Below are 13317 nucleotides of genomic sequence, written 5' to 3' on the forward strand. Positions count from 1 at the left end.
GTTGCATGCAGTGAGCTGAGCCTCTTCCGAGCGTGGTTGGGGACCATTGAGAGAAGGTACTACTGCCCTGTTACATCGTCTCTCTCACTCCTCTGTACTTCTCTGCCCCCTGTGCACTGTCTCCCTTCTGGAGTGAAATGTACCTCAGTGCAAGGGCCATATATTCAGATCTGTGCACTGTATATATGAGTGAGTGAGGGGCCATGTACGGCACATAGTGTGGCTTATTCTGTTTCTCAAGGTCCTTTCACGTGACTCATGTCAGGACACAAGTGCTGACTTCCACAAGTGCTTCAAATAGCATACAGGAAGGGAGATTTTACAAGGTTTAACTGAAAATAGTGACAGCTAACGGAAGAAAAACAGAGAACTGATGTAGCAATGACAAGCTCATGGGTTTGATTCCCAGGGAATGCTTAATGGGTTCATATGACGTTGCTAAAAAAGAACATTATTTTGTGTATTTGGTGTAATGAAAGTGTTTATGCGGTTTAAGGTTCAAAAAACATTATTTTCCACATACTTTACATGATTATTTCTCCTCTATCCCCAGCCTTCCTAAAACGCATAGATGTTTTTTGGAAGGCCAAACAAATAATTTTCACTTTCGACAGCGTCTCCACGACATGACAGCAACAACAATGCTACAGAAAGAATCAAAGGTTACGCCTTCTTTCTTAGCGTAAACATTTGGGCGGTGTTATGCAAATCTTCCCACACAGTGACGTAGACGTGGGACTGTGTTTAAACAAGACGTTTAAGGAGGCCGTGGATGAGTCTTAACTTTTAAATAGAATTTCTCTTTGGGTTTCAGACCTTTGTTTTTGCAACTTTAGGGAACTTATCTATTCACGAACAGCTTGTAACACTCCAAAGAGAAAGGTAAACTTGAAATCGCATCATATGACCCCTTTAAATGTAAATGTAGAAAAGAAAAATGAGTTCATGAAACTGTCTTAGGACACATTTAGCTGCCACTGGATCAATCCCTCTTATATCTTATGATTATGAAAAGTCAGGGGCATGAGGTTAACCTGGTGTCAATGGTAACACTAGTTTGATGCTTTGCTGCCAAGAAGAACATCAACATGAGTCACGTGCAAGGGCCTTCACTTGGACAACTTAGGACTGTGTGGTTTGCCACTGTGAAAATCTCTGCTTCAAGAGAGAATATAAATGGAATATGTGAATAATACTATATGCATGTCGCATCATACATGTTTCATGTGTGTTCTGACCTATGTCAAAAGTGCAGATGTGTTTTCCCAGTGGCAAGGGTTTGGTTCTTAAGCTCCTGCTCATATTTGTTAGAGTGAGTGCTTGTATTTAATTTTTACTTCTTAACATTTAGCTGCGTGCCATATTTAACTTACTACAGTGTTATCATGGGAACGTCGGAGTCCCTTGCTAAGGTGTTGTGTTTGTGTGTATTAGTTTGCACAGTCAGAGTTAGTCTCCCAAATCTGCCCCTGAGTATTCTTGCTCCATGGTAAAGTTGGACACTCTCCAACTGCAGTCTTTCAGGCCCCCAGTTTAATCCATCCTGAAGTTTAAGTGATGACCTGCTGTGAACTTTTGTGTAAAGAGGGTTTGAGAAAGTCATTTTTAGCCAGTGTATTGAGGTCATACCTGGATCTGCAAAAGGTAAGTGATTGTGGTGCTGCCAAAATATAAAAAAAAAAAGAAAAGAGAACAGCTCAATTGAGGTGAAAAGGGGAGAGAAATTGAGTCAGTGGCATTATAAATGCTGATCCCCAGTAACCAACTAATTTGTTTTACTCAAAGTCAACATGAAATGATGCTTACAACCCATTTTACTTGCATAATATGACGTGTTTCAGGATGAATCAGAGTATTCAAAGTTAAAATTGTCAATCGGGACTTGATCATCCGGAATTACTGTGGTCCTAAAATTCCTGCTTTATTATTTAATTTTATTTAGAGTATTTGTCTTTAGAATAACATGCAAAAAGAAAAAAGAAAAAAAAAACTTGCACAATAAGACAAGAAAAGTAAATGGTGTTGAATTTGATTTCATGTTGGCTGTAAAAAAAAAAAAAAAATCTTTAGAAGTTTTTACTTTTTACAAGTGGACCAGTGTGTGTAGCCTTGTCAAATCAGGAGCTATAAACATGTCCCTAAATGAGATGATAATGTAGTGTCTGTTTATAGAGCAGATCATAGTTTGTTATTCCAAACACAGCTATGTTTCTGAGGAGGGTCCAGCATACTTCACTTCCTGGCTGAAGTGGATGGACAGTGTTTGTGATCTAGCTTTGGTGGGTTCAGAGTCATGTGACCTCCCTGGCTGTGCTTGTGCCAGTTGGCGACTGGTTCTGGCTAGGTCCTACTACACTGGTTGGCACTTAAACAGATGTTGGCATGGACCTGACATGGCTGGATGAGATTTTCACAGACAGTGTGCAGAAAGGACAGCTATGGGGGAGGTGTGCTGCTTCACTACACACACTTGGTTGGACTCACACACACACAAATTACAGTGCACAAGTTTCACAATATCCCTGATCTGTGTGTGTGTGAGATGGATTGTGTGTCTATGCATTGGGCCAGAAATATGTCTTTGTTCTCTTCTCTGCAGTCGACATATTTTATTATTTTGAGATTACATAATATAAGTACTTGAGCACTGCAAGAGCCAGAACAGAGCTCATGATACTTTAACTATTGGTTTACCATAATATAAATCTGTATTTTTTTTAAATTTCAGTTAAACATGATTTTATGGAGATTGTTTTATGAATGCATAAATCAAGTGTTTTTCATATTTACAAAGCAGGTTTGAAACACCCATTATGTGCTATTTTTTCTGCAGACACAAGTAGTGAAAATCACCCTTCCATGCCCATATTATATTTTATTTTATTTTTATTTTTTCTTAGGGTTTTAAAATATATTAAATTTTTTTAGGTTACACTTTATTTTTATATTTAAAAATATTTGTATATTTAAGTACTTAGTTCTATTAACAATGTATTTATGAATATAATTATGCATAATTTATTGTAAAAACGTGCAACAAGGACACTTTAAAATAAATGGTTGTTTTTTTATTTAAATAATGTCCATTTTACTTAAATAGGAAACATTTAAAATGCATTTAAATATTTATTGAAATCACTTTTATTAAAAAAAAAAAAAGTAAATTTACATTTTTTAATACTGATCCTGCCAAGTCCTCATCTTTCTTTGTTTCCTTTTCTTTGGGGAAAAATTGCTTGGTCACAGTGATCCCCCACAGAGAGCACCTGGTGCTTCCCCATCAGCCCACAATATCAGCAGCGCAGCTGGGACGGACCGTACCAATTTCCCTAGAGGGGTGCCCACCCGCAACACCTTCCACCTCGGCCAGCAGCGGGGCGCACGGGACCAACAGGGTTCTCCTTACCACGGAGCCCCCGCCTCCCCTTCTCTCTCCCACGGCAACAGCCAACAACGACGACCCGCGGCTTCCGGCATCTTCAGCAAGTTAACCTCCAAGTTTGTTCGCAGGTGAGATAGACAACGAGTGTTGGATAAATCAGTAGATTGACGTGGAGCTGGAGCAATGACAGGGGAAGTCACTGATTTCAGGAGGTGCTAACAGCCCGAGTAGCCCGATTGTGCCTGAGCAGTGTGGTGTGAGGATGAGTGTAATGAATGCTGGGTATTTTCATCAGTTAAAGATAGACTAGGAGATGCTGAAAAATAACAGAAAGAGACTTGAAGACAAAGCGAACACATCAGCACATTCTCACACCTCCTGCTGAGGGTTATTTCATAGGTGTCTGTCATTATATTCAGTTAGTCTGCTGGTTGGTTGTCTGTCTGTGATCAAACAGATTCACAAGTGGATTTGTTCTTGTAAAACACGGCACACGCGATCGCAATGTTCAGCAGGGTCTTGGGTCTTGTCATCATTTCACCCGCAAGGTCAGGCCTTCATAAGGCAATCAAAGTGCTGTCAGTACCCATAATCCCAACACGAATCTCAACTCATTTATACACATGCAGATTTCTCATCAGTTTCATCATCTCTGTCTCCAAGTTCCAGCACACACATATCTACCTTTTCCGCACCTCCATGGCGACAGTATCCTTGGTAACAGCTGAGGTATTGCATTCCCCTGCTCTATAAATACTTGTGGAGGGGACACCTTGGCATCCACTCACTAGTGCCAGTTTACAAAAAACTTACGGCTTACATTGTGCTGTATTGCTTCTTAAAAAGCACAAAACGTATGTTTAAACTGCTAGATGGAAAATCTCAGTTGCACTTTGAGGAACATAAGAACACCTACATGTTCAGTGTTATTCTTTCATTACTGTTCAGGCTCAGATTTCAAAGGAAAGGGTGAAATGACAGATGGCATTTTCTGTTTTGTCCGTGTGTATATGGCTGTTTGTTTTTGTGTCCTTTTGTGTATACGTTCAAGCCAGAGTGGGAATGGTTCGACATGAACCAGATTTGTGCGTTTTAATAAATGAATGTAAACATCTTCTCTTAAGGTCAACATGAAATGACATTCACAACCCGTTTTACTTCTGAAATATGATATTTTTCTAAATGAAACAGAATATTAGTGAAAAATGGGCATTAAATGCCAAAATGGGGCCAGGCATGTATGTGAGCATCTGGTTATACATTAATGGTAATGCCTCTGTTTCAGTTTTTTCGTTGAATATACGTAATATCTGCAACTTTTTTTACTCTACCATTCAAAAGTTTGGGGTCGTTATGATTCTTGAGCAGCCAATCAGCATATCAGAATGATTTCTGAAGAATCACGTGACACTGAAGAAAATTCAGCTTTGCCATCACAGGAATAAATTAAATGTTCAAATATATTAAAATAGAAAACAGTTATTTTAAATTGTAATAGTATTCAACTATTAACCAGTATTAAAAATACAGAGTATTGAAATATTACTGTATTATTAAACACTTAACTGCAGCCTTAATGAGCATATAAGATACTTTTCAAAAACAATACAAATTTTACCAACTTCAAAATTTTTGGATGGTAGTGTATATAAATGTAATATGCCTTGAAATTACCGACTAGATTATTTTATTGAAAAGGTTGCCTTATCTACAACAGTATGTGTGAAACAGTAACTACTGGCTATTGGTTAACGTTAATATCACCACCTGAGTGGTCGTGAAGGTTAGTCATTTCAGAGGTGGAGCTAAATTATGAAAACGTATTTTTCTTTAGTGTAATTTGCAATGATTAACTGTGCACATGTACTAAACTTCCAGTCTTATTGTGCCATGAATAAGTAAATGGGGTCAGTTTTGATTTCATGTTGGCTTTAACAATACTTCAGATTAGGCGGTTTAGCTATACTTAGTTTGTGTAAGCATTCCAGCCCTTTTATGAGTGTTAATAATTGACTTAATAGTTTAATTGCATGCAGTGACCCATATTACTAATGTTATTTGCTCACTCTGTACAGTTTAAACAGATAACCCATCAAATAACCCCAGACTGATTGTTGCTGTGTCCAGGGCAACCCGACCACTTTATGACATTTTCATTTACTTTTTTGCTCTTCAATTTACATACATTACTTTCCTTTTTTTTCTTCTTTTTTCTTTCACTTTTGTTTTGTAGAAATCTGTCACTCAGATTCCCCAGAAGGTAGGCAACGATGACCCTAACCCCCCGTTTGTTTAAGGCTTGTTTTGACCTTTTTATTTCTCTTTCCCTGTTCCTTGTCTACATCCCTCAGTGTGTTGTGATTGGCCCTTTTTTCCTGGTTGTTTATTTTGTGTGCAGTGTCATCATGACCAGCACTAACGACCAACTTCAGCCCTAAAAACACCACCATCCTTAACTTTCCACAGTAACACCCAGTGCCTTTCCTCCCCGTCTCCATCCTTTTATTTTAGTTTACCTGGTGACCTGACCTGTGTGTCCCAGATTCTGTGTGTGACTAGTGCCTCTGCCTGCTCGAATAACACAGGGCTTTGATAACAGACAGGACCTGATGTCAAAATTAAGACGGCTAAAAGGATATGGTGTCATGGAAAAAGAAATCCACAAGCACAGTTACTTTTATACACTACTGTTCAGAAGTTTTGGGTCTGTATGGTTTTTTGAAAGAAATTAATAGCTTTATTCAACAAGGATGCATAAAATTGATCAAATGTGACAGTGAAGATATTTATAGTCTTACAAAAGATTTCTATACTTTAGATTCACCAAATGATCCTGTTAAAAAAAAAAATCACGGTTACCATAAGAGCACCAAATCAGCATATTAGAATGATTTCTAAAGCATCATGTGAAACTGAAGCCTGGAGTTATGGCTGCTAAAAATTCAGCTTTGCCATCACAGGAGTAAGTTACATTTTAAAGTATATTCTAATAGAAAACATTGTAATAATATTTCACAATATTACTGTATTATGATCAAATAAATGCAGCCTTGGTGAGCATAAGAGACTTTTGAGCACTAGTGTATGTCGCAATGGTTTTGGCACAGGTCATTTACACCATGTCTTCCTCATTTTGGCTCATAGAGGAAGTCATCACTTGAATAGCTGAGCAAAAAATGGGAAACAAAATACTGTTAACAATTAATATTAATTATGATCATGTAAATGTCACTTCTAGAAAGTATGTTGTTATGCTAAAGGCAGTCTGCCATTGTAAAGATAAATGTTAATATCAGATATTTTTTGAGCTGGAAATGTAAAAGGTTAAAGGATGACAAAGACTGATGGATCAAGAATGGTTATCTTGTGCACGTCTTCAGAAGTGTTTCCTCACTTGCTCTTTAACAATGACAGCAGCTACAGAAGCTGAGACCGACCAGCTATCAGGCTGCTCAAACACCTAAAACCAAACTTTCCCCATCGCACTTCTCTCTCCATCTCTCTGTTTATGCAGCATTGTCAGAATCTGTCTGACTGATGACTCACACACAGGCACCTGGTGAATGGACGTCACCATCTGTCTGAAGTTACTAACCACTTGGGCCACTAGCACAAAAACATGGAGTTTGAATTAACAAAGACATTTTCTTCTACTGACATTATTATGTTGATAACCTTTGTTCATGTTTTAGTAACTAAAGTGATGCGAGGTGCTTCGTTTTAGAGACCAACAGAGGGCGTAAGCGAGCAGTTTATTAAAGGAAATATGTCTCTGCGCCCTCTGGTGGTCAAACCTGAAGCCTGTATTTTGTGATTCATGTCTGTTGGTGACCAACTGTTCTTTGCAGGATTCGTCAAATGTAATGGCTCATGTTTCTTTCAGTGCTTAAATAACTCATATGCTGCTTTGCTCGTTTTTTAACCATTTGTTATGATGTGCTAACAAAGCCCTTAGCTTTTCTTTTATTGTCTCACTGTCTGTCCTCGTGACTGAGTTGTGTGTTTCTGTCTTCAGTGTGGTGTTTTTTTAATGTGACTCTTAGCATAAGGGCTCTGAGGGTATTGTCAGTTTGCTAAGGGGCTGTTTGTCTGTTTGTTTGTCTGTGGGCGTGTTCGGGATGCTTGTGTGCTCGGCCAGACAGACTATAAGGGCAGGTGACTGTTGGATGCGAGTAGTTACCATGGTGATGGGGCTCTGTAGAATCCTTAAGAGCGTCTTGGACAGACCTGCATCATTCCACCCCACTTCATGTTACTGAAGCAGTCTGTCTGATTCATCTGTTCATTGGCATTACACATGCACAGATCCAGTTGCATACAGTAGATCAGCTCAGTAACTGTGTGAGTGTGCATTTTTTGTAAAAAAAAAACAAAAAAACAACTGCGCTGTTGTATTGATTGTATAACATCAATGCTGTGATTATGTTGTGGGCAGGAGGCTACAGACGATACACTGCATAAACAGCATTGAAATTAGTTTTAAAATAGGAATGAACAAGTGAATCAGTGGAGTGTGGTGGTTCTGGAGATGATTTTATAACCTGATGTGGTGCTAGACAGTCCTTTCCCTTCCTGATCACTGTACTGAATGAGTTACACTAGAACTCAGACTAAGACTAAACTCTTGAATTTTTTTCGAGGAGCCCCTATGAGGGAGAGGGTCAAGAGGAGGGGACCAGGTGAGAACAAAACAAGGATTTCTTCATCAGACCTAATCAGTAGATCTTTAGGAGGTGTAATTGGGCAGCAAAGGGGCTTTTAAATGGTTGATAATTGGTTTTTAACAAATATTAGTAGTTACCCAGTGGGATTTGATTGGAGGATTAATTGCAGCGTGGATGATCGTGTGTGTGTGTGGGAGTACCTGGGATGTGTTTTGATTTTTAATTGATTCATAATTTGTGTCTTAAATTTATTTACAATGACTACATTTCAGATTACTGCCTGTCTCTCTGTTTCTACATGGCAAACACATGCACAGTTGAAAGTTTTCTGTTGGGGACTGCTTATAATAATCAAATCTTTAATTCTGTGAACACATCTGCACTACTCAATTCGGACCTGCACTAACAACATTAAGTCATTTGAACAAATTGAATAATATTTAGTCTTCTTATGAGAGGGAGATTTAGAGCTTCTTAAAGGCTCAATGTGAAGCTGAACGGGCTCAGGCTTCCCACAACTGTCATATTCACTCGAAAATCAATAAAACGTTCTAATTTAAGCATGTGAGGTGCGACATCACATCCTTAGCGTGGCAGATACTAGACTGCCTAAATGAAAGGTGTTCGCTTGAAGCAGAAGCCTTTCACTGTTCCATGTGTTTGCGCCACAGATGCATGCATGCTTTCCTCAGCAACGTTTCCAGTTGTTTATTGCCGTATGTCTCTCTCCAACCATGTCCACTGCCTCATCCTCTCTCTCTCTTTCTTCAACACCCTCAATTTCCCTCAACCCTCTTTTTTGTCTCTCAACGATTTCTCACTTTTCTCCCACGCACCTTCCCACATCCTCTTTGTTCTCTTGTTCCTTCCTTTCTGTCCTTCTGTTCATCCCCCACCTCCATCCTTCTCTCTCCATCCCTGTCTCTACAGATCTATGCTCAGCAGCGCAGAGAAGTCTGAGAAGACCAGCGTAGGGCCGGAAGATGACAACAAAGACTCCTCCTCGTCCCCCGGGGGCGGGACTCCTCCGGCCGCTCCCATGTCCTCGCTTAAAGACCAGGCGAAGCCTCGCTCGCTCCGCTTCACCTGGAGCATGAAGACCACGTCTTCCATGGATCCCGGTGACATGATGAAGGAGATTCGGAAGGTTCTCGATGCTAACAGTTGCGAGTACGAGCTGCGCGAGACCTACATGCTGCTATGCCTGGCTGGTAACCCCGCCCGTGACGACTTCGTCCAATGGGAGATGGAGGTGTGCAAGCTGCCCCGCCTCTCGCTTAACGGCGTGCGCTTCAAGAGGATATCCGGGTCGTCTATTGCCTTCAAAAACATCGCCTCCAAAATTGCCAACGAGCTGAAACTGTGAGAGGAGAAAGAGATGAGAAAAAGTAGCATATTAAAGAGTCTCTGAACAGGGATGAGTGAGGATCGTATTGCTCAAACACAACCTGCTGGTAAGGCTAGGAACAGAGAGAGATATAAGATCAGATTCATACAAACGGGGAAAAAAAGTAGCACACTGGCCCTTCATTCCTGCTCACTGAGGAGTTTTGGAAGAGTAATCTCAGCAGGTTCTTGGTTCATTGTCCTGAACATGTTCAATTCAGAAAGGCTACAAATGAATTTTGAACTCATTTCGTTCTCTTTGTACACTCGCACACAAATGCACCTATTGCCTATTGAAACGGATAGAGCTTAACACGCCAAACTTGTAAGGGGGTGGCCCTAAAGTATTCACAGGGGGGAGGTGGGCAGTTTAGGACAGAAGTTTGTGCCCCCTTAAGAGAGACACACACACACACTCTCTCTCTCTGGGTTTATTTCTTCTATTAACACCGTTGTTCAGTAAGGGCCAGAACTTGATCAATATTGAGAGAACTGTAAATTCTGGTTATGGTGATTTTAATTATTAATCGGCTGGGTTTAGATTTGCTGCACTGGAATGGGTGAATTTCTGTTGCCTTTTTATTTTCTTATAGAAATTAAATGTTTCATTGTTGTATTTACCAATGATTATGTTTTAATATTATTCCTAGGAAAAACAAATTCTTTTTTTTTTTTTTTGTGGTCTCGTGTTATTGATCGTGCTATGCCTTTGTATAAAGAATGTCTGAAAAAGCACCACATGACTCCCACTGAACCATTCACACTCTTGCCCCACTTTGTCGCAAAGATTTATGGGGCAGCAAGTACTCTCCTCACACTTAAAACTAAAAAGTCACTGGAAAAGGACTCAATCTTTGCAACTAATCATTCCCATGCCATTTTTGTGACTAAGGAACTGATCTCGAGCTCTTCTTCTCTGCATCCAACACCTTTCATGGTTCAAGCCAAGAACTTTCCACCTCAGTGTCGTCTGCGGGTGGCTTTTTGGCGTTACGCATTTGGTGGTACACTCTTTATGAAAACGTGTCGTGATTGAATGTGTATGTGTGTGTGAGAGATGATGGAGTGTCATATCTGAATAACCAAATGCTTGCTCAGTTTCATATTCAATGCAGAGACTATTAATACGTAGCCTTGAGACAACAAGAACCTGCCATGAAGAGTCAAATATTGGCGTTCTGTTAATTCCAATATTTTGTTGGCATTATCATTTTCACTACTGAAATCAGTTTGGATGTCATTCTCACACAAGCAGATCAGTAATTCGAGCAGATGGGAACCAACCTGCAGATGTGTCTGCATAAAAGAGAGAGCAAAGAGGTACACTGACTATGAGCTGTAGAGTCACAGTGTGTTTCCATCCATTTCTGCTGAGCTGTACATGCTTGCATGCATCCTCTAGTTGACATCGGGTGCACTGTCACCTCTGTTGTTGTGTAAAGAGGAAGGGGTTTTGATCAGATCTCCTTAAAAAGTCTGTCACCAGTTTGGGGGACAGCTGTGCACATGTGTGTTTTATATCTTCATAGAAAATAATGAATATCTTCTCTTTTTTTTTTTTTGTCATGTACTTTGCTGTTCTCACAAATGATCATTTGTTCAAGGTGCTGGGGATCCAATTATCTTAAGTATTGTTTATTTTTCTTCAGGGTTGATTATTTTTATTCACAAGTTTTTCGTTGCTGTAATTTTATTATTTGTGTCAGACTCTTTGCTGTTGGGTTAGGGGGGTTCGCATAGAAATACACCAAATGTTTTTTTTCTTTTCCTTTTGTGCAAAGATGATTATGATCAATAATAGTAATAAAACAATTAAATTCAAGCTGACTGAATTAAAACTCATGCAGTATGTTCTGACATTTAATATACCTATTTGTGGCATCTCTGAAGATATGCTTGATTGCTAATCTAAGATCTTGATATACTTGTTTGTAATTGGCATATAGTAACAATTGTGTCCTAATCAAGATGAATCTGAGTTATATATTGTCCTAAACAAGGGGTTTCCAAGGTTTTTGAGGGTCCCCATATACAATGATCCTAACCTAAACCTAAACTTTTTTTTTTTTTAAATATAGCTTTTTATATAGGCGCAGTACTAAAACCATAATTTAAATATCTAGGAAATATTTATTTTTTATTTAATTAACCCTTACTTTTGTCATGGGGTCAGTTTGACCCACATTTAAACTGCTTTAAAACTGGATGAAGTGTTTGCGTATTGTTGAAGTGTGACTTTCCTCATTTGGGGTCATGAATGTGAAGATGTGTTTTGGAAAAGCTGTACAAATTTTGTCTACCATAGTATTAGGGGTCAGCGAGTCATCGGTTTCAGTGTAATTTGCCAAAAATGAACAAACTTAAAAACAGTAAAGAGTCAGTAAAAAACAAAACAAAAAAAAAACTCAATTGCAGCTTGTAATATGATCAAGGGATTAATTTTGACCCCTAACAAAAACGGAGGACCTATTGTATTAACACAGCGGGAGGGTAATATTTACGAATACAAACTTGTTTTTGAGTGCATGTGTTTGGAATCGACAACAGACGCGAGTCTCAAACTTTCCCCTTAAATACAGCATTCGCAAGTGGATCAACGAGCTGATGCCAGTCCCGTTTGTTTGGTTCTCAAGCTAGTCGTGAGTATCATAACCAGTGACAGTTACATAAAAATATAAATATTTAATGTGGCGTCATCTATCACTTTGGAAAGTTACATCATGGGTGACACACGAGTCCATTCGAGGAGGGCGTTTATATTCCTCAAATCTTAATTAACCAACAGCGGCTTTTATGTATAACATGCCTGACGGTTTGAGGCGCGCTCAAACCACAAAACTACGGATGAACACTGTGACTGCAGCTGAAAACCTGACAGACATCTCGTATCTCAAAGTATGTAAGTTACTAAAAGCACCCCTGAAAACTCTCAACAAACACAAAACGCGTGTGCCTAAAACAAAGTGGTTCACTCGCGCTGAAAGACTGTCCGGTACGGTTCCGCTCACACAGATGTAACCCGAAAACACTGTGATTCTTGAAAACAAAGTATTTTTATTTATTTATTTTAAAATGGACAGATTTTATTTTTATTTCTTACTGTTAGAGGTATAGCTGTCGGACTTAGAAAACAGAATGGATAATTAAACTGATATTAAATTTGGTTAATGGGTTAAAAATAATTGTGCTGCTTGATATAAGTTATGTGTGTAAAAAAATACTAAAAATGTGTCATATCACAACTGGGGCCTATACCATGAAGCCGGTTTAGCTGGCTAGCTAGGTAAGTTTCAATTTATTTTTCGCCAAGCCACTTTCATGCTTTTTTCACCATAGCGTACGCTCCACGGTTAACCTGCTCTGAGGCAGGTCAAGTTCTGGATAAAAGAGCTCAAACAGAAACTGGACCAATCTGCTGTCAACACAAAAGGGACATCTCTGTCACTCAGTTTCTCTTTATCTAAATTAAAGTACAGTACATAGTAAAATAATTTGAAGACAAATCGTCTGGCTTTTAGGGATTATTTTATATTATTCATATGAAAATTAAACTCCTTTAGACATGAGCAAATTGTTTAATTACTGTTATTAAGCATTTCGTTTATATATACAAGTAATATGTAATATGTAATATATATATATATATATATATATATATATATATATATATATATATATATATAAGCTTCAGAATCAATAGATGCACGATACGTGACCTTACATGTACAAATTTCTGTATATTATATGAACTATATACAGTAATAGTAATTTTCACTTGCACTGATTTGGCAAGATGTTCTTTTAGTTTTCCTCTTTCTGAAAAAGTGAGCTCCGTGCGTGAACTGTGTTCCATTGACATGGTCCCTACACAGTGTTCATTGCTCC

At 38.8% G+C, this 13317-nt stretch overlaps 1 protein-coding gene across 12 annotated transcripts in view; it reads left to right on the top strand.

Annotated features, from left to right (window-relative positions):
- mark2b (MAP/microtubule affinity-regulating kinase 2b) overlaps window positions 1-11274 on the top strand; it is a 47591-nt gene extending 36317 nt beyond the window's left edge. For 5 of the 12 annotated variants that reach the window (XM_042727397.1, XM_042727400.1, XM_042727407.1 and 2 more), the window contains 4 exons: window positions 3247-3510; window positions 5616-5642; window positions 8023-8061; window positions 8977-11274. In XM_042727397.1, the coding sequence (XP_042583331.1) occupies window positions 3247-3510; window positions 5616-5642; window positions 8023-8061; window positions 8977-9412 (766 nt within the window). In that variant the 3' untranslated portion in view covers window positions 9413-11274. Of the gene's footprint in view, window positions 1-3246; window positions 3511-5615; window positions 5643-5733; window positions 6172-8022; window positions 8062-8976 lie in introns of those variants that run through there. The other 7 variants (XM_042727399.1, XM_042727401.1, XM_042727405.1 and 4 more) reach the window with 6 other exon arrangements.
- The last annotated feature ends 2043 nt before the right edge of the window (window positions 11275-13317 follow it).

The sequence above is a fragment of the Cyprinus carpio genome, chromosome B7, assembly GCF_018340385.1.
Source record: "Cyprinus carpio isolate SPL01 chromosome B7, ASM1834038v1, whole genome shotgun sequence".
NCBI classification, from domain to species: domain Eukaryota; kingdom Metazoa; phylum Chordata; class Actinopteri; order Cypriniformes; family Cyprinidae; genus Cyprinus; species Cyprinus carpio.